The following is a 21,223-nucleotide window of genomic DNA, read 5'->3' as shown; positions in this document are numbered from 1 at the left end:
GCCGCTGTTCAGAGAGACTTGGGTGTGCTAGTGCATGAGTCACAGAAGGTTGGTTTACAAGTGCAACAGGTGATTAAGAAGGCAAATGGAATTTTGTCCTTCATTGCTAGAGGGATGGAGTTTAAGACTAGGGAGGTTATGTTGCAATTGTATAAGGTGTTAGTGCGGCCACACCTGGAGTATTGTGTTCAGTTTTGGTCTCCTTACTTGAGAAAGGACGTACTGGCGCTGGAGGGTGTGCAGAGGAGATTCACTAGGTTAATCCCAGAGCTGAAGGGGTTGGATTATGAGGAGAGGTTGAGTAGACTGGGACTGTACTCGTTGGAATTTAGAAGGATGAGGGGGGATCTTATAGAAACATTTAAAATTATGAAGGGAATAGATAGGATAGATGCGGGCAGGTTGTTTCCACTGGCGGGTGACAGCAGAACTAGGGGGCATAGCCTCAAAATAAGGGGAAGTAGATTTAGAACTGAGTTTAGGAGGAACTTCTTCACCCAAAGGGTTGTGAATCTATGGAATTCCTTGCCCAGTGAAGCAGTTGAGGCTCCTTCATTACATGTTTTTAAGGTAAAGATAGATAGTTTTTTGAAGAATAAAGGGATTAAGGGTTATGGTGTTCGGGCCGGAAAGTGGAGCTGAGTCCACAAAAGATCAGCCATGATCTAATTGAATGGCGGAGCAGGCTCGAGGGGCCAGATGGCCTACTCCTGCTCCTAGTTCTGATGTTTATGTTCTTATATGTTTCTGGACTCCACCTCTTCATTCACCCGAGGAAGGAGCGGTGCTCCGAAAGCTAGTGATTTGAAACAAACCTGTTGGACTTTAACGTGGTGTTGTAAGACTTCTTACTGTGGTCACTCCAGTTATTTGGAGGAAAACGTGTGGAGAGGGTGAGACCCTGGGCATGTGGGAAGGAACTGACAGGGAGAACCTTTCTCAACACCAGGCAAAACATGGATTTTAAGTAATCAGTGGCACACCGCAGAGCAAGGACACGGAGTCCAGGAGCAGAAAATAGATCTGGGACCAGTCACCAATACTGGGGGAGGGGATGCAGGGGCCGTGGCGCCCGCACGGCGTCAGTCTTGGGGACGCCCAAAGAGAGGGAGCGCGCACGAGGCCAGTCTCAGGCGCGAGCACGTTGTAAATCGGGATGCGCACGGCGTCAGTCTCGGGAGCGCGACAGTTACTGTCAGTTTGGTTGTGACTCCGGCTCTGTGCTCCGATACCGATCACCATGCTGTGGACCGCCGGCCGGGCCGTCAGGAGATTCTCCACCGCGGCGGTGAGGAGCTGTCAGGAGGGGCAGGGGGGATGAGGGCATCCGGGGGATCGGAAACCGCACCGATCCCTGTGGCAAGGCTGAGAGAGACAGAGCCCCCCCCCCCCCCCCACCCAGCCCGGGACCCCCACCCCGCCGAGACCCCCACCTCGCCGGGACCCCCGCAGCGCCCGGGACCACATTGCTCACCGGCCTGTTCCCCCAGAGTCTCCCCGCCGTTGTCGAGTGGACACGTTGCACGAGCTGCCGGAGATGGTGTGAAAGCCGCGGATCAGCCCCAGTCTCAACCCCCTTAACCTCTCCTCCAACCCCCTCAACCTCCCCTCCAACCCCCTCAATCTCCCCTCCAACCCCCTCAACCTCGGCTCCAACCCCCTCAACCTCCCGTCCAACCCCCTCAACCTCCCCTCCAACCCCCTCAACCTCCCCTCCAACCCCCCTCAACCTCCACTCCAACCCCCTCAACCTCCCTCCAACCACCTCAACCTCCCTCCAACCCCCTCAACCTCCACTCCAACCCCCTCAACCTCCACTCCAACCCCCTCAACCTCCCTCCAACCCCTCAACCTCTCCTCAACCCACTCAATCTCCCCTCCAACCCCCCAACCTCCCTTCCAACCCCCCAACCTCCCTTCCAACCCACTCAACCTCCCCTCCAACCCCGTCAACCTCCCCTCCAACCCCGTCAACCTCCCCTCCAACCCCGTCAACCTCCCCTCCAACCCCGTCAACCTCCCCTCCAACCCCCTCAACCTCCCCTCCAACCCCCTCAACCTCCCCTCCAACCCCCTCAACCTCCCCTCCAACCCCTTCAATCTGCCCTTTCACCCCCTCAACCTGCCCTCTAACCCACTCAATCTGCCCTTGAACTCCCTCTCCCTGCCCTCCAACCCGCTCTCCCTGCCCTTGAACCCGATCTCCCTGCCCTCGAACCCGATCTCCCTGCCCTCTATCCCGCTCTCCCTGCCCTCCAACCCGCTCTCCCTGCCCTCCAACCCGCTCCCCCTGTCCTCCAACCCGCTCTCCCTGCCCTCCAACCCGCTCTCCCTGCCCTCCAACCCGCTCTCCCTGCCCTCCAACCCGCTCTACCTGCCCTCGGACCTGCCCTCCAACCCGCTCTCCCTGCCCTCCAACCCGCTCTCTCTGCCCTCCAACCCGCTCTACCTGCCCTCGATCCCGCTCTCCCTGCCCTCTTTCCCGCTCTCGCTGCCCTCGATCCCGCTCTACCTGCCCTCGATCCCGCTCTCCCTGCCCTCCAACCCGCTCTCCCTGCCCTCCAACCCGCTCTCCCTGCCCTCCAACCCGCTCTCCCTGCCCTCCAACCTGCTCTCCCTGCCCTCCAACCCGCTCTCCCTGCCCTCCAACCCGCTCTACTTGCCCTCCAACCCGGCTTACCTGCCCTCCAACCCGCCCTACATGCCCTCCAACCCGCTCTCCCTGCCCTCCAACCCGCTCTCCCTGCCCTCCAACCCACTCTCCCTGCCCTCCAACCCGCTCTCCCTGCCCTCCAACCCGCTCTCCCTGCCCTCCAACCCGCTCTCCCTGCCCTCCAACCCGCTCTACCTGCCCTCCAACCCGCTCTCCCTGCCCTCGGACCTGCCCTCCAACCCGCTCTCCCAGCCCTCGAACCCGCTCGCCCTGCCCTCGGACCGGCTCTACCTGCCCTCGAACCCGCTCTCCCTGCCCTTGGACCCGCTCTCCCTGCCCTCGAACCCGCTCTCCCTGCCCTCGGACCCGCTCTCCCTGCCCTCGGACCCGCTCTCCCTGCCCTCGAACCCGCTCTCCCTGCCCTTGAGCCCGCTCTTCCTGCCTTCGATCCCGCTCTACCTGCCCTCGAACCCGCTTTCCCTGCCCTCCAACCCGCTCTCCCTGCCCTCCAACCCGCTCTCCCTGCCCTCCAACCCGCTCTCCCTGTCCTCCAACCCGCTCTCCCTGCCCTCCAACCCGCTCTCCCTGCCCTCCAACCCGCTCTCCCAGCCCTCGATCCCGCTCTCCCTGCCCTCGGACCCGTTCTGCCTGCCCTCGAACCCGCTCTCCCTGCCCTCCAACCCGCCCTACCTGCCCTCCAACCCGCTCTACCTGCCCTCCAGAAAAGAACCCTTCCGTTGCTACTCTCTGCCTTCTATGACCTAGCCAGTTCTGTATCCATCTTGCCAACTCATCTCTAATCCCGTGTGACTTCACCTTTTGTACCAGTCTGTCAAAGGCCTTACTGAAGTCCACTGAGAACATCCACTGCCCTATCTGCATCAATCATCTTTGTGGCCTCCTCGAAAAACTCTATCAAGTTAGTGAGACATGACCTCCCCTTCACAAAACCATGTTGCCTCTTGCTAATGCAACCACTTGCTTTCAAATGGGAGTAGATCCTGTCTCGAAGAATTCTCTCCAGTAATTTCCCAACCACTGACGTAAGGCTCGTGGCCTGTAGTTCCCTGGATTATCCTTGCTGCCCTTTTTTTATTTAACGAACAATGTTTAACGAGGTATCTTTGGGATACCAAACAACCACAGTATAAAAAACAATAAAAAACAGGGCCTCACGGTAGCATGGTGGTTAGCATCAATGCTTCACAGCTCCAGGGTCCCAGGTTCGATTCCCGGCTGGGTCACTGTCTGTGTGGAGTCTGCACGTCCTCCCTGTGTGTGCGTGGGTTTCCTCCGGGTGCTCCGGTTTCCTCCCACAGTCCAAAGATGTGCGGGTTAGGTGGATTGGCCATGCTAAATTGCCCGTAGTGTAAGGTTAATGGGGGATTGTTGGGTTACGGGTATACGGGTTACGTGGGTTTAAAGTAGGGTGATCATTGTTCGGCACAACATTGAGGGCCGAAGGGCCTGTTCTGTGCTGTACTGTTCTATGTTCTATGTTCTATGTCAAAAAGCAACTGCCGACATCCGTCCCTCCAAGGCCCGCCTATTGAACCCCCTACCCTAACCCCCCCCGTGCTGACGATTAATTCTCTGCAAAGAAGTCAATGAATGGTTGCCACCTCCGGGCGAACCCTGACACTGACCCTCTCAAGGTGAACTTGATCTTTTCCAGGCCGAGAAAGCTCGCCATGTTGGTTAACCAGGCCTCTGACTTCGGAGGCCTAGACTTCCATCAAGCCAGTAATATCCGCCGCCGAGCCACCAAGGAGGAAAAAGCCAGAACATCTGCCTCTCTCTCCTCCTGAACACCCGGGTCCTCCAACACCCCAAAGATCACTACCCCGGACTTATTTCCACCCTTCTCTTCAATACCCTGGATATGACATCTGCGAACCCCTGCCAATATCCCCTAAGTTTTGTGCATGCCCTGAACATGTGGACATGGTTTGCTGGTCCACCCGCAGATCTGAGACACTTGTCTTCCACCCCAAAAAATCTGCTCATCTGGGTCACTGACAGGTGCAACCGGTGCACCACCTTAAATTGGATCAAACTGAGCCTTGCGCATGTAGCAGTTGTGTTGACCCTGCTCAGCACCTCCACCCATAGGCCGTCTTCCATTTCGCCCCCCAGTTCCTCCTCCCACTTACGCTTCAGCTCTTCTATATGTGTCTCCTCCGCCCCCATTAATTCTTTAAAGATGTCCGAGTTGCTCCCCTCCCCCACCCATCCCCATAGACACTACCCTATCTTGAATCCCTCTTCGTGGCAGGATTGGGAAGGATGGTACCTGCCTGCGCAGAAAGTCCCGCACCTGTAGATATCTGAAATCATTCCCTGCTGTCAGCCCAAACTTCTCCTCCAGCGCCCTTAAGCTAGGAAAGCTCCCCTCCAGAAACAGGTCCCCCATCTTCTCAAACCCTGCCCTTTGCCATACCCAAAATCCCCCATCTAAGCTCCCCGGAGTGAACCGATGGTTGTTACATATTGGGGACCAAACCGATGCACTCACTGCACCAACGAATCTCCTCCAATGACCCCAGATGCAAAGGGCTGTCATCACCAGAGGACTGGTGGAATATCTCGCCGGCGGGATCGGCAATGGTGACGTTATCAATGCCCCCAAGCTGGTGCCCCTGCATGAGGCCGCTTCCAAGCCTCCCCCGTCCCCACCACCCACTTCCGTATCATCACAATATTGGCCGCCCAGTAATAATTACTAAAATTTGGCAGGGCAAGCTCCCCCTCCCCCCCGATTCCTCTCGAGCATCACCTTTTTCAACCGTGGGGACTTACCCACCCAGACAAAGCCCAAAATGATTTTGTTGATCCTCTTAAAAAAAGACCGCAGCATGAAAATCGGGAGGCATTGGAACACAAATAAAAATCTCAGCAATATCGTCATCTTAACCGTCTGCGCCCTCCCGCCAATGACAGCGGGAGCGCATCCCATCTCCGAAACGCGCCCCTCATCTGCTCAACCAGCCGGGACAAGTTCAACTTGTGTAACCGGCCCCAGTCGCGCGCCACTTGTATCCCCAGATATCTAAAGTTGTCCCTCACTAACCTGAATGGTAACTCCCCCAGCCAACCCTCCTGGCCTCTTGTCTGGACTACATACATCTCACTCTTCGTCATATTCGGTTTGTATCCCGAAAACCGGCCAAATTCCCCTAGAATGACCGGCTAGCGCAAACAGCAGTGGGGAGAGGGGACGTCCCTGTCTTGACCCCCAGTGCAGCCTAAAATAGTCCGAGGTCGTCTTGTTCGTCCTTGCACTGGCTTCCAGGGCCTGGTACAACAGCCTGACCCAGTCAATAAAATCCATGCCAATCCCAAACCGTCCCAGCACCTCCCATAGATAGTCCCACTCAACCCAGTCAAACGCCTTCTCAGCATCCATGGCCACAACTACCTCAACTTCCCTTTTCTCCGGGGGCATCATAATCACATTAAGCAACCTTCTAATATTGGCCACCAACTGCCTACCCTTGACATACCTGGTTTGGTCCTCCATAATCACCTCCGGCACCACAATCTTCAATCCTGGAGGCCAACACTTTGCCAGCAGCTTAGCGTCCATATTGAGCAGCGAGATTGGCCTGTAGGACCCACACAGCTCCGGGTTTGTGTCCCGCTTCAAAATTAACGAGATGGTGGCCTGTGACATTGTCGGGGGGCAGCACCCCTCTATCTCTCGCCTCGTTAAAAACCTTGACCAACAATGGCCCTAATATCCCCGAAAAGTTATTGTAAAATTCTATCGGGAACCCATCCGGCCCTGGAGCTTTGCCCGACTGCATTGCCTTCAAGCCCTCAGAGATTTCTTTGGCCCTAATTGGAGCCCCAGCTCACCCACCATCTCCCTGCTCATCCTTGGGAAAGTCAGCCCGTCCAGAAAGCATTTCATCCCCTCGGGCCCCGTGGGGATTCCGAGCGATAAAGTCCGCTATAAAAATCCCTGAACACCCTATTTAGCCCAGCCGAATCCCCTACCAGGTTCCCATCTCCTTATCAATTCCCCTGGCCCCCTCCCTCTTCCTCAACTGCTGAGTCAGCATTCTGCTGGCCTTCTCCCCATATTCATACAGCGTCCCCCTCGCCTTTCTCAGCCTGCAGCCTCTGACGCTACCTTAACAGTCCCACCCCTGGGGTCCCCGCATACCTCCTATCTATCCGTAGGGTCTCCTTGATCAGTCGGTCAGTCTCTGCCCTATCCGTCCTGTCTCTATGTGCTCGGATTGAAATCAACTCCTCTCTCACCACTGCCTTCAGCGCTTCCCAGACCACCGCTGCTGAGACTTCCCCTGTGTCACTGACCTGCAAGTAGTCCAGCATACATTTCCTTACTCTCTCACACACCGCCTCATCTGCCAACAGGCCCCACGTCCAATCTCCACTGCGGGCGCTGGAAGCTCTCCTCATGACCTGCAGTTCCACCCAATGTGGGGCATGGTCCCGAAATAGTGATGGCCAAGTACCCCGTGTCCACCAACCCCACCAGCAGATCCCTACTCAATAAGAAAAAATCGATCCAGGAATACACTTTATGCACATGCGAGTAGAAAGAAAACTTCCTAACCTCACGGTAGCATGGTGGTTAGCATCAATGCTTCACAGCTCCAGGGTCCCAGGTTCGATTCCCGGCTGGGTCACTGTCTGTGTGGAGTCTGCACGTCCTCCCTGTGTGTGCGTGGGTTTCCTCCGGGTGCTCCGGTTTCCTCCCACAGTCCAAAGATGTGCGGGTTAGGTGGATTGGCCATGCTAAATTGCCCGTAGTGTAAGGTTAATGGGGGGATTGTTGGGTTACGGGTATACGGGTTACGTGGGTTTAAGTAGGGTGATCATTGCTCGGCACAACATCGAGGGCCGAAGGGCCTGTTCTGTGCTGTACTGTTCTATGTTCTATGTTCTAACCGTCGGCTGCCTAAACCTCCATGGGTCGATCCCACCCCATCTGCTCCATGAACCCTATCAGCTCCTTTGCCATCGCTGGCATCTTCCCCATTCTCGAGCATGACCGGTCTAAGCCGGGGTCGATAACTATTAAATTCCCCTCCCATCACCAGTTTGTGCGAGTCCAGATCCGGTATCGTCCCCAGTACCCTCTTATTGAATTCAACATCGTCCCAGTTCAGCGCATAGACGTTAACCAATACCACCTTCCTCCCCTCCAGCTCACCATGACATAACGGCCCCCCACGTCCGAAACTATACTGCCTTCCTGGAATTGCACCCACTTATTCATTAAAATCGCCACCCCTCTCGTCTTAGTATCCAGCCCCGAATGGAAGACCTGACTGATCCAACCCTTCCTCAGCCTAACTTGATTCCACACTTTCAGATGTGTTTCTGGCAACATCACCACATCCACCTTCAGAACCCTCAGGTGCCCGAACACACGGGCCCTCTTGACCGGCCCATTCAGCCCTCTAATGTTCCAGATGATCAGCCGGGGGGGGGGGACCCACTCTTTCCCCCCCCCCCCACCCCGCTGATCACCCATCTCCCTTTCTGCCCCCCCCCCCCGTCCATGCGCTGTGCCGCCAACTGCCCGCCTCCAAGCAGCCCCCACCCCCGACTCCTCTCCGTCCACGAACCCAAGGCCCTCCCTTGTCAGCAGAGTAACTCCTCTCCCCCTCCCCTCCCTAGCAACATCACCCTACGGCCCAACCCCTGCATTGAACCAATATACACCCCCCACTGTGCTTCCGTGGACGAGCTAGCCTGGTGGCCCTTGCCTCTAGCACCACAAAGTCTCCCACCTATTGTTCCCTACTCCCCTCCTCCCCACCCATCGAAACCACTTCCCTCATCAAACCGAGACCGAACAATCTCCTAATTACCATAGGAGACAGCCCAAGATAGCCAAAGACAGACAGACCCCCACAATACACCCCTCAATAGTACAAATTAAAGTAATACGAAATAAAAAAATTAAAAAGCCCCCACCAACCAGCCCCAATCAAAACACCAAAAAATCCAACAAAAACCGAATATTTTTTACTCCCCCACCTTCACCCAAACTTGAAAGACAGAAAAAAGGCAACAATCGAACCATATATACATTGTTCAAGAAAAGAGAAAGACGCTGCCGCTTAGTCCAAACAGTTCTCAGTTCTGCGCCAGACCCTTCTTCTTGGCAAAGTCCATTGCCTCTTCGGGCGACTCAAAATAGTGGTGCTGGTCCTCCTGGGTGACCCAGAGGACCGCCGGGTAGAGGAGCCCGAATTTCACTTTCCTCTTAAACATGATCTCCTTCACCTGCCTGAAGCCTGCCCTCCTTCTGGCCACTTCCACACTCAGGTCCTGATAGACACGCAATATACTATTGTCCCACTTGCAGCTCCTGGTACGCTTGGCCCACTGGAGAACACACTCTTTATCCAGAAATCTGTGGAACCGCACCACCATCGCCCTTGGGGGTTCCCCCGGCTGTGGCTTTCTCGCAATCGCCCTGAACGCCCTGTCCATCTCCAACGGTCGGGGAAAAGCCCTCTCCCCCAGAAGCTTCAGGAACATATTTACCACACAAGCGCCCGCATCAGCCCCCTCAGCCCCTTCAGGCAGACCGACAATTCTCAAATTCTGTTGGCGCGCGCTGTTCTCCAGCTCTTCCACCTTTTCTAACTGCCTTTTCTGCCGATCCTTTAGCATCCCCACCTCCAGCTCGACCACCGTTTGGTGCTCCTCCTGGTCCGCCAGCGCTTTCTTCAACTTCTGGATCGTCCAATCCTGGGCATCCAGCCTGCGTTCCATCCGATTGATCGACTCCTTTATTGGGTCGAGACAATCTCGTTTCTGTCTGGCGAAGCCCTCTTGAATGACCTGCATCAGCTCCTCCCTTGATGACTGGGCTGTCGCAGCAGGGGTCCGAACCTCGGCCATGTTAACTTCAGCAGCCACTTCTATCCAGCCCTTGCTTATCTTTCTGTTTCTTCCTTTACGGTCCCTTGGAGTTCTCCGTTCCATGCATCACTGTGTGGATCCAGTGCTGAAATGTTTGCACTTTCCAAATCAAGACGCAAAGCCCCGAAAAAGTCAGGAAAAAATGTCCAAAAGCCTGGCCAGAGCGGGAGCCACCAAGTAAGCGACATACACCCTCATAGCCGCCACCAGAAGTTCCCCTTGCTACCCTTCTTAAACAAAGGAACAACATTGGCTATTCTCCAGTCCTCCGGGACATCACCTGAAGACAATGAGGATCCAAAGATTTCTGTCAAGGCCTCAGCAATTTCCTCTCTTGCCTCCTTCAGTATTCTGGGGTAGATCCCTCCAGGCCCTGGGGACTTATCCACCGTAATATTTTTCAAGACGCCCAACACCTCGTCTTTTTGGATCTCAATGTGACCCAGGCTATCTACACACCCTTCTCCAGACTCAACATCCACCAATTCCTTCTCTTTGGTGAATACTGGTGCAAAATATTCATTTAGTACCTCGCCCATTTCCTCTGGCTCCACACATAGATTACCTCCCCTGTCCTTCAGTGGGCCAACCCTTTCTCTGGCTACCCTCTTGCTTTTTATGTACGTGTAAAAAGCCTTGGGATTTTCCTTAATCCTATTTGCCAATGACTTTTTGTGACCCCTTTTAGCCCTCCTGACTCCTTGCTTAAGTTCCTTCCACACAGGCTTTGTCTGTTCCCAGCCTTCTAGCCCCGACAAATGCCTCCTTTTTCTTTTTGACGAGGTCTACAATATCTCTCATTATCCAACGATTCTGAAATTTGCCATATTTATTCACAGGACGATGCCGGTCCTGAATTCCTTTCAACTGACATTTGAAAGCCTCCCACATATCAGATGTTGATTTGCCCTCAAACATCCTCTATCTATGTTCTTCAGTTTCTGCCTAATATTGTTATAATTAGCCTTCCCCCAATTGGCACATTCACCCTAGGACCCCTCTTATCCTTGTCCACCAGCACTTTAAAACTTACTGAATTGTGGTCACTGTTTCCGAAATGCTCCCCTACTGAAACTTCTACCACCTGGCCGGGCTCATTCCCCAATACCAGGTCCAGTACAGCCCCTTCCCTAGTTGGACTATCTACATATTATTTTAAGAAGCCCTCCTGGATGCTCCTTACAAACTCTGCCCCGTCCAAGCCCCTAGCACAAAGTGAGTCCCAGTCAATGAAATTAAATGAAATGAAAATTGCTTATTATCACAAGTAGGCTTCAAATGAAGTTACTGTGAAAAGCCCATAGTCGGCACATTCTGCCGCCTGTTCGGGGAGGCTGGTACAGGAATTGAACCCGCGCTGCTGGCCTGCCTTGGTCTGCTTTCAAAGCCAGCGATTTAGCCTTGTGCTAAGCAGCCCTGTGGTAAACAGCCCCAATCAATATTGGGGAAGTTAAAGTCTCCTATCACGACAACGCTGTTGCTTTTACTCCTTTCCAAAATCTGTCTACCTATCTGCTCCTCTATCTCCCGCTAGCTGTTGGGAGGCCTGTAGTAAACCCCCAATATTGTGACTGCACCCTTCTTATTCCTGATCTCTACCCATATAGCCTCGCTCACCTCTGAGGTGTCCTCCTGCAGTACAGCTGTGATATTCTCCCTAACCAGTATTGCAACTTTTCCGCCCCTTTTATATCCCAGTCAGTCCCGCCTGAAAGATCTAAATCCTGGAATGTTCAGCTGCCAATCCTGTCCTTCCCTCAACCAGGTCACTGCAATGGCAACAACATCATAGTTCCAAGTACTAATCCAAGCTCTAAATTCATCTGCCTTACCTATTATACTTCTTGCATTAAAACATATGCACCAGGCCACCAGTCCCGCTGTTTTCAGCAACATTTCCCTGTCTGCACTTCCTGAGAATCATAGTGGCCCTATTTCCTAGTTCTCCCTCAATTTTAACCTCCCCCCCTCCCCCAAACCCCCGCGTAACCTCCCCCCCAAACCCCCACATAATCTCCCCCCCAACTCACGCATAACCTGCCTCCGAAATCCACGCATAACCTCTACCCCAAACCCCCCAAACACACACATAACCCCCCCAAAATCCCAAATAACCTCAACCCTGTAAACTCCTCATAACCTCCGCCCCAATCCCCACATAACCTCTACCTTCAAACCCCTGCATTACCTGCCCCCAAAACCCCCACATAACCTCCTCCAAACCCCTGCATAAACTCCCCCTCCAAACCCCTGCAAAACCTACCCCCAAACCCCCACATATCCTCCCCCAAACACGTGACTAACCTCCCCCCCGACCCCCTCTTAACGTCTCCACCCAAACTCCCTCATAACCTTCCCCCAATCCCTCACATAACCTCCCCCCAAACCCTGCATAAACTTCCCCCCCACTACAAACCCCTCGCCTAACCTCCCCATCCCAAACTTTCCCATCCCAAACTTTACCATCCCAAACTTTACCATCCCAAACCTCCCCCACCCCTTCTAAAACACCCCTCACCCATATCAACCTCCTCTGACCCCCTCAACCTCCTCAAATCCCATGAATGCTTCCAATCCTCTCCCATCTCACCTGTCTCTCTCTTCCACCCCTCCCCCCTCCATCAGTCCCACCAAGTACTCCTCTCTCGACTTTACTTTAATTTAATTACTATTTCTGTTTTAACAGATCCGTTCCCAGAACAAGCTAAATATAGCTTTAATCGGCCAGAGTCTGTTTGGACAGGAGGTTTACACGAACCTGCGGAAACAAGGACACAAAGTTGTGGGAGTGTTCACAATCCCTGATCGGGAAGGGAAGGCTGACCCCCTGGGTGAGTGCAGCCACTGGTGACCATTCATCTGCTCTGAGAACTGACACCTATTTTCTTCAGTGTAATCTTAGAATTGGTGCATTTTATGTTCCTTTTAAACTAATTATTTTTAAAACCTTTGTGTATTTGCACATTAAAAATTAGTACACTCCCTGCGCTTGATCACTGAAAAGATATTTTCTTAGATTAATTCTGAATTAGCTCTCCTATGGTACAGGCCATATCCTTATGTTCTACTATTCTGGGCAGGATGAAAAAGCTTGTCATGATCCATGCTATCTACCTCCTGTAAAATCATAAAAACACAATTTATATTTGAATACTATCTTTAATGTGATTAAACAGCTCAAGGTTCTTCTCACAAGCAATATAAAGTAGAAATATATTTGAGTTGATACTTGGGCAAATGGACAACAGCAGCATAGCGGCACAGTGGCTAACACTGCTTCCTCACAACGCCAGGGACCTGGGTTCAATTCCGGCCTTGTGTGACTGTGTGGAGTTTGCACAACGTATCTGCGTTGATTTCCTCCAGGTGCTCTGGTTTCCTCCCATAGCCCAAAGATGTGCAGATTAGGTTGATTTGCGGTCACATTGTTAGGAGTTTTCTATAGGCCTCCAAATAGTAATAGAGATGTGGAGGAAGAAATTGCGAAACAGATTATGGATAGGTGTAGAGGTCTCAGGGTAGTTGTCATGGGTGACTTTAACTTTCCAAATATTGATTGGAACATCGATAGGTCAAACAGTTCGGATGGGGCAGTTTTTGTACAGTGTGCGCACGAGGGTTTCCTGACACAATATGCGGATAGGCCAACAAGAGGAGGAGCCACATTGGATTTGGTACTGGGTAATGAACCGGGCCAAGTGTTAGATTTGTTTGTGGGAGAGCACTTTGGAGATAGTGACCAGAATTCGGTATCTTTCACTATTGCAATGAAGAGGGATAGGGCCATACGGCAGGGCAAGGTTTATAATTGGGGGAGGGGTAATTATGATGCGATTAGGCAAGAATTAAGGAGCATAAGATGGGAACAGAAACTGTCAGGGAAAGGCACAAATGAAAAGTGGAGCTTGTTCAAGGAACAAATACTGCGTGTACTTAAGAACATAAGAACTAGGAGCAGGAGTAGGCCATCTGTCCCCTCGAGCTTGCTCCACCATTCAGTGAGATCATGGCTGATCTTTTGTGGACTCAGCTACACTTTCTGGCCCGAACACCATAATCCTTAATCCCTTTATTCTTCAAAAAACTATCTATCTTTACCTTAAAAACATTTAATGAAGGAGCCTCAACTGCTTCACTGGGCAAGGAATTCCATAGATTCACAACCCTTTGGGTGAAGACGTTCCTACTAAACTCAGTCCTAAATCTACTTCCCCTTATTTTGAGGCTATGCCCCCTAGTTCTGCTTTCACCCGCCAGTGGAAACAACCTGCCCGCATCTATCCTATCTATTCCCTTCATAATTTTATATGTTTCTATAAGATCCCCCCTCATCCTTCTAAATTCCAATGAGTACAGTCCCAGTCTACTCAACCTCTCCTCGTAATCCAACTCCTTCAACTCTGGGATTAACCGAGTGAATCTCCTCTGCACACCCTCCAGGTCCTTTCTCAAGTAAGGAGACCAAAACTGAACACAATACTCCAGGTGTGGCCTCACTAACACCTTATACAATTGCAGCATAACCTCCCTAGTCTTAAACTCCACCCCTCTGGCAATGAAGACCAAAACTCCATTTGCCTTCTTAATCACCTGTTGCACCTGTAAACCAACTTTCTGTGACTCATGCACTAGCACAGAACCTAGCAACTATACATGACCCTGGTGAGACCACATTTGGAGTATTGTGTGCAGTTCTGGTCACCTCGTTATAGGAAGGATGTGGAAGCATTGGAAAGGGTGCAAAGGAGATTTACCAGGATGCTGCGCTGGTTTGCAGCATATGTCTTATGAGGAAAGGTTGAGGGAGCTCGGGTTTTCTCTTTGGAACAGAGGAGGATGAGAGATGACTTAATAGAGGTTTATAAGATGATGAGGGGGATAGATAGAGTGGATGTTCAGAGACTATTTCCTCGGGTGGATGTAGCTGTTACAAGGGGGCCTAACTATAAGATTCAGGGTGGGAGATATAGGAGGGATATCCAAGGTAGGTTCTTTACTCAGAGAGTGGTTAGGGTGTGGAATGGACTGCTTGCTGTGATAGTGGAGTTGGACACTTTAGGAACTTTCAAGCGGTTATTGGATAGGCACATGAAACACACCAGAATGACAGGGAGTGGGATAGCTTGATCTTGGTTTCGGACAATAGCGGCACAACATTAAGGGCCGAAGAGCATGTTCTGTGCTGTACTGTTCTATGTTCTATATAAATTGCCCCGTAGTGATCAAAGGTTATGTGGGATTATGGAGATAGGGCGGTGGAGTCCGTCTAAGTAGGGTGCTCTTTCAGAGAGTCGGTGTAGACCTGTTGGGCCGAATGGCTTCCTTCTGCACTGTAGGGATTCTATGATTGGTCAATAGGTAAGTTTTAAGGAGACTTAAATGGGCAAAGGGAGGTGGAGAGATATAAGGGGGGATTCCAGAGCGTAGGACAAGGCAGTTGAAGGCATGGATCCCAGTAGTGGAGCAGTGAAAATGAGGGTTACCAAGACACCAGAATTAGATGAGTGTAGATATACTGGAGGGCTTTTGGGCTAGATTACAGACATCCTGCTCAATGATCTTATTACCTCTCAACTCCCTTTTTTCTGTTGCCATCTGCCCATTCAGCACATTCGCTTCTCATAATTCAGTTTTGCTATCCCCTCTGTCTTCCTGGTTGCTTTTTTAGTAAAGGCAACAGAATCAGTCGAGTAAAAGTAAAGTACCGGTCTATTCACAATGGAAGTGTAAACACACACGCAGGACCTGTTTAGGCTTCACTGGTCCTTTCTCTTTGGAGGCCTTTTCTAGCCAGGCCAAACTTGGATACATCAGACCCTCCCGTGTTTACGGGGGAGTATATACTCCTCGAGCCTCATCAAACCTGTCGCGTGTGCTGCATTCGGGATATTACTCCTTCCCCCCCCCCCCTCTCCTTTCCCAGTCCTAAGACTCCCTCAGAAAGACAATGATGATAAAGGTGACGAGAAGACAATGAAAAGGTGACGTAGACTAATGACAATGAAGAAACAGAAGAATCCGGCTCTGGCTGCGGGTGGCGTATACACTTCTGCCTAGGCACTTGGCACCTCTGTGGCGGAACTGGAGAAGCTGGAATATAACGAGCCGGGGAACGATACTTTCGGCTGGAAACCGGGGTGGAGACCCTGCAGGTGGTGGCTGAACGACGACATCCAGGTTGGAAACTTTTGGGTTCTGCGTATCCATATTGGAATCTGAGGACCACACATTAGGCATTTTGGTACCCTGAGGAGATAAAGACAGCCGTAATTGAGCAGGCAGCGGAGGTGATGCAGTTGGCAATAGCGTGGGATCATTCAGAAAAATGTATCCAGGTGGTCGGTCGGGTTGTAAGCAGGAACCGCCAAGAGTATGGAGGAGGTGCAGATGAATGGGCACAAACGTGATCAAGATGGCTCTTCATTAGTTGGCCGCGTATAAGGACCTGATCTGGGACTGGACCAGTTTGTTGAACGATTACCCTGGAAGCGAGCGTGGACCTTCACCAAAGTTGCTAACTGAGATCTGCAGGTGAAATGGCCCTCCCCCATGGGACAACGTCCTTGCAAACGACGCACTTTAATGCCGTGTTGGGGAACAATTTGCCCAAACAGGTGCGAAGACGATGATCCATCAACAACTTGGGCCACTTCCATAACTCCAGGCAGAGTGGTGCGTTATGCGAAAAACAATTGAGACAGCTTGGTGTCCACCAAACCAGCAGACTTTTTTTAGGCCTCATTTGACAGTATGGACAGTACATCCGCCTGTCCATAGGGTGCTGTGCGGACATGTCGGATACCGTTCAACTTCGTGAAGGCCGCCAACTCCTTGCTAGTGAACATGACCCCGTTATCCACAACCTCTGGCAAACCGTGTGTGGAAAAAGAGGCACCTAGTCGGTTGATGGTAACATGGGAGGTGATCGACAACATTCGATGCACTTCCAACCATTTCGAAAGCGCATCCACTATCACCAGGAACATAGGGCCCATAAACGGCCCGGCGAAGCTGCATGAACCGGGGCCCAGAAATGCCCAGGCCAATCCTGTGGATGTAGGGGTGTTGCTGCTGGGATTTTTTGATGGGCCTGACAGATGGTGCAGCATTGACAGAGCAACTCAATGTCCGAATCTACACCGGGGCACCAGACATAGCTCTGGGCCAATATTTTCATTTTGGTTCCTCCAGGATGAAGCTCATTGAGGATTAGCCACCTCCCTTTCTCAGGAATGACAACTCTGATACCCCAGAGTAGGACCCTGTACTTCACAGCTAATTCTGCCACCTTCGTTGAAAAAGCCTTCAGCTCCACTGGGAGTTGTTGACGTGGGCCACTGGTCAGAAACAAATGTCGAACTTTGGATAGAATGGGATCATACTCCATCCAGTGGTGGATGCATGTAGCTGTCTCCAGCAAGGAGTCCATGAAATTAAGGATCGTCATGACTTTGCAAGCCTAGAGAGTGTCGACTGCTTGCTCTGGCAAAGGGAGGTGACTCAAGGTCTCTGCATGCGCAATCGAAGTTTCGGTGCTCAAAAGAATATTGATTCGCCTCGGTATGTGGCCCAAGGCAATCAATGGTATCACTGTGTCCTCCCAAAATAGGTCCAGCAGTGGTCTGTGGTGAGTTATAAGAAAAAAATGACAAGCATATACATACTGGTGAAAGAACTTGACCCCGAAGATGACCGCCAAGCCCACCGTTTCAATATGAACATAGTTGCGCTCCGCTGCTGTCAGCCTTCTAGAAGCATTAGCGATGGGCCGATCGAGGCCGTTACCCGTGGCTTGTGAAAGCACCGCACCAGTCTCATAAGGCGAGGTGCCGCATATCAGATATAAGAGCCTGGTGGCGTAATGCGTGAGAACTTTGGAGGAGACCAATGCTCGCATTACTGATTTGAAAACCTAGTCTTGTGCTGTGCCCCATCTCCAGGTCCTGTCCTTCTACAGCAACCAATGGTGAGGGGCCTAGATGGCGGCATAATTCAGCAGGAAGTGCTCATAATTGATTAACCAGGCCCAAAAAGGAAAGATATTTCATAAAACCTGTAACTCAAATGACAAATGACTGTTCAGGTACACAAAGAGAGAATTCATAATGTCCAAATTACCTATCAGCACGTCTTTGGGGACTTGTGGGAGGAAACCGGAACACCCGGAGAAAACCCATACAGACAAGGGGAGAACGTGCAGACTCTGCACAGACAGTGACCCAAAAGGCCGAGTAGAATCCCCACCATTATATGCTGAAAGATGGCATAGACTGAAGTGATGCTGAATGGGAGACTAGTATATTCATACAAGCCTTTGTGGGTATTGATTGTGACAAACTTTCTGGAGGCTTTGTGAAGCTCAAGCTAAAAGTATGTGTTGCTTATGTCCAGTTTAGTAAAGGTAGAACCTCACTCCAACGTGGTATAGATGTCCTCAATACGGGGAGTGGGTAACGATCAAGACAAGATGCCATATTGAGGGTGAGCCTTTAATCCCCACACAAGTGAACTGGCTGGGTTTCATGACCAGTATCACCGGCGTCACCCAGTCGGCGAACTGGAACAGTCAAATGATTCCAAATGCCTCAATTCCTCCTCGATCTTTCCCACATGTTAGAGACCGAAAGAACTCAGAAGAAACATGGTTCAGCTTGCGGGTCCACCCGGATCTACGCTACGGCCCCTTTTGACCTCCGAGGCCTGGCCCAAAATATCAGGGAACTTCCATAGCAGCCTGCAAACCCCAGATTCCACCTGGAGTATCAGTGACCAGTCAAGGCACAGCCGGTGGAGCCAGTCATTTTTTTTTGGAAATGTTTTTTATTGAGTTTTCACATTATATATCCAACAAATTACAAATTATTAGAAAAAAAACACGCAAAAATTAACATGTATATTTACAGGTAAGCATCTTCATAATAACAACTGTGGCCACCCCCTTTAACCGGCATACATATTTTACATTCCCCAATATGGCCGAGGCACATGTTTATAGGCATTGTCTGTGTGGGTCTCATCCCCACAATCCAAAAGATGTGCAAGGTGGGTGGATTGGTCACGCTAAATTGCCCCTTAATTGGAAAAAACAAATTGGGTAGTCTAAGTTTTGCGGCACGGTGGCACATGGTTAGCACTGCTGTCTCACAGCCCCAGGATCCCGGGTTCAATTCTGGCCTTGAGTACTGTGTGGAGTTTGCACTTTCTCCCCTTGTCTGCGTGGGTTTCCTCTGGGTGCTCTGGGTTAGACCCACAGTCCAAAGATGTGCAGGTTAGGTGGATTGGCCGTGCTAAATTGCCCCTTAGTGTCCAAACGGTTAGGTGGGGTTTACTGGGTTATAGGGATAGGGTGGAGGCGTGGGCTTAAGTAGGGTGCTCTTTCCAAGGGCCGGTGCGGACTTGATGGGCCAAATGGCCTCCTTCACAGTAAATTATGTGGTTCTATGACTCTTATCGGAGATCAAAATCATCTTACCTTCCAAACAGAGGCTTAGTGAGTGGGCAAGGCGTAACTCAATCCCAATCGAACGAAAGCAGCAGCAGGTGGCAGAGTGCAGGTGCACATTGATAGCTTCCTGTTGATCCTCATCGCAAGTTTAGTAAAGGCAATGGAATCAGTTAGTAAAAGTACAGTACTGGTTTGGTCATAACGGAAATGTATATACTCACACAGGAGGCTTAGGCTTCACCAGTCCTTTCTCTCTGGAGACCTGTTCTAGCCAGGCTGACCTTACATACCACTGTGCTGTTAGGCAGGGAGTTCCAGGATGTTGTCCCAGCGACAGTGAAGGAACGGCGATGCATTTCCAAGTCAACTTGGAGGGGAACCTCCAGGTGGCGGGGCTCCCATGTATTTGCTGCTCTATTCCTTCTGGATGGTAGTGGCCGTGGTTTTCGAAGGAACCTTGGTGAGTTACTGCAGTGCATCTTGTAGATGGTACCACACGGCTGCCACTGTTCGTCGGTGGTGGAGGGTTTGAATGTTTGTGGAAGGAGGAGCAATCAATAAGGCTGCTTTGTCCTGGATGGTGTTGAGCTTCTTGAGTGTTCTTGGAGCTGCACTCATTCAGGCAAGTGGAGAGTATACCATTACACTCCTGACTTGTGCTTTTTAGATGCTGGGCAGGCATTGGGGGAGGGGGGCGGGGTGTCAGGAGGTGAGTGACTCGCAGGATTCCTTGCTTTTGACCTGCCTTGGTAGCCACAGTATTAATGTGGCTAGTCCAGTTCAATTTCTGATCAATGGTAACCCCCAGGATGTTAATTGTGTGGTATTCAGTGATGGTAATGCCGTTGAATGTCAGTGGGTAGTGGTTAGATCCTCTCTTGGGGGAGATGGTCATTGGTTGGCACTTGTGCGCTGTAAATGTAACTTGCCTGCTGGAGCGACTGCTGCTTCCGGATGTGGAAGGGGAGAGAAAAATTGGGGATATATACAAGTGGCCTGGAGAGCAGGGAGGTGAGCGGGTGGTGAAAATCAAGGAGAAATGGGAAGCGGAATTGGGAGGTGAGATCAATGGAGTGAGGCACTGCGTCGGGTTAAAGGGACCTGCTCTTGTGCAAGGATGAGCCTGATACAGTTTAAGGTGGTGCATAGGGTACATATGACTCGGACGAGAATGAGTGGGTTCTTTCAGGGGGTAGCAGATGAGTGTGAGAGGTGTGGGCAGGGGCCAGCGAATCACGCGCACATGTTTTGGGGTTAAGAAAAATTGGGAAGATTCTGTGCGGGAGTGTTCATGGTCTCAGCTAGGGTAGTGGAGGAGGAGGTGGACCCAGACCCTTTGGTGGCAATATTTGGGGTTCAGAGAAGTCGGAACTCATGGAGAGGAGGAACGCTGATGTCATGGTCTTCACCTCTCTCATTGCAGGGCGGTCAATTTTGCTGGAGTGGCGGTTGGCATCGCCACCGGGGTAGTGGCTTTGTTGGGTGACCTGTACGATTTCCTGTGGTTAGAACATAGAACATCACAGCGCAGTACGGGCCCTTCGGCCCTCGATGTTGCGCCGACCTGTGAAACCATCTGAAGCCTATCTGACCTACACTATTCCATTTTCATCCATATGTCTATCCAGTGACCACTTAAATGCCCTTAAAGTTGGCGAGTCTACTACTGTTGCAGGCAGGGCGTTCCACACCCCTACTACTCTCTGAGTAAAGAAACTGCCTCTGACATCTGTCCTATAGCTACCACCCCTCAATTTAAAGCTATGTTCCCTATGTCCCCTTAGAGAAGATTGGATTGGATTGGATTGGATTTGTTTATTGTCACGTGTACCGAGGTACAGTGAAAAGTATTTTTCTGCAAGCAGCTCAACAGATCATTCAGTACATGGAAGAAAAGGGAATTAAACAAAATTCAAGAAAATACATAATAGGGCAACACAAGATATACAATGTAACTACATAAGCATTGGCATCGGTTGAAGCATACAGAGTGTAGCGTTAATGAGGTCAGTCAATAAGGGGCATTTAGGAGTCTGGTGACAGTGGGGAAGAAGCTGTTTTTGAGTCTGTTCGTGCGTGTTCTCAGACTTCTGTATCTCCTGCCCGATGGAAGAAGTTGGAAAAGTGAGTAAGCCGGGTGGGAGGGATCCTCAGGAAACTAAGGAAATTCGACATGTCCACATTAACCCTTACCAACTTTTACAGATGCACTA

The 21,223-nt window shown here is 51.3% G+C and overlaps 1 protein-coding gene across 1 annotated transcript in view; it reads left to right on the top strand.

Moving 5' to 3' along the window:
• The first annotated feature begins 1,130 nt into the window (after positions 1-1,130).
• LOC119973215 (mitochondrial 10-formyltetrahydrofolate dehydrogenase-like) overlaps positions 1,131-21,223 on the top strand; it is a 265,097-nt gene continuing 245,004 nt past the window's right edge. Inside the window, 2 exon segments of the mRNA XM_038810876.1 lie at positions 1,131-1,288; positions 12,252-12,396. Coding sequence (XP_038666804.1) covers positions 1,241-1,288; positions 12,252-12,396 — 193 coding nt within the window. The 5' untranslated portion in view covers positions 1,131-1,240.

The sequence above is a fragment of the Scyliorhinus canicula genome, chromosome 11 (assembly GCF_902713615.1).
Source record: "Scyliorhinus canicula chromosome 11, sScyCan1.1, whole genome shotgun sequence".
Classification (NCBI taxonomy): domain Eukaryota; kingdom Metazoa; phylum Chordata; class Chondrichthyes; order Carcharhiniformes; family Scyliorhinidae; genus Scyliorhinus; species Scyliorhinus canicula.
Note: the sequence above shows the minus strand (reverse complement) of the source record. Positions and strands in the feature narration are given on the sequence as shown.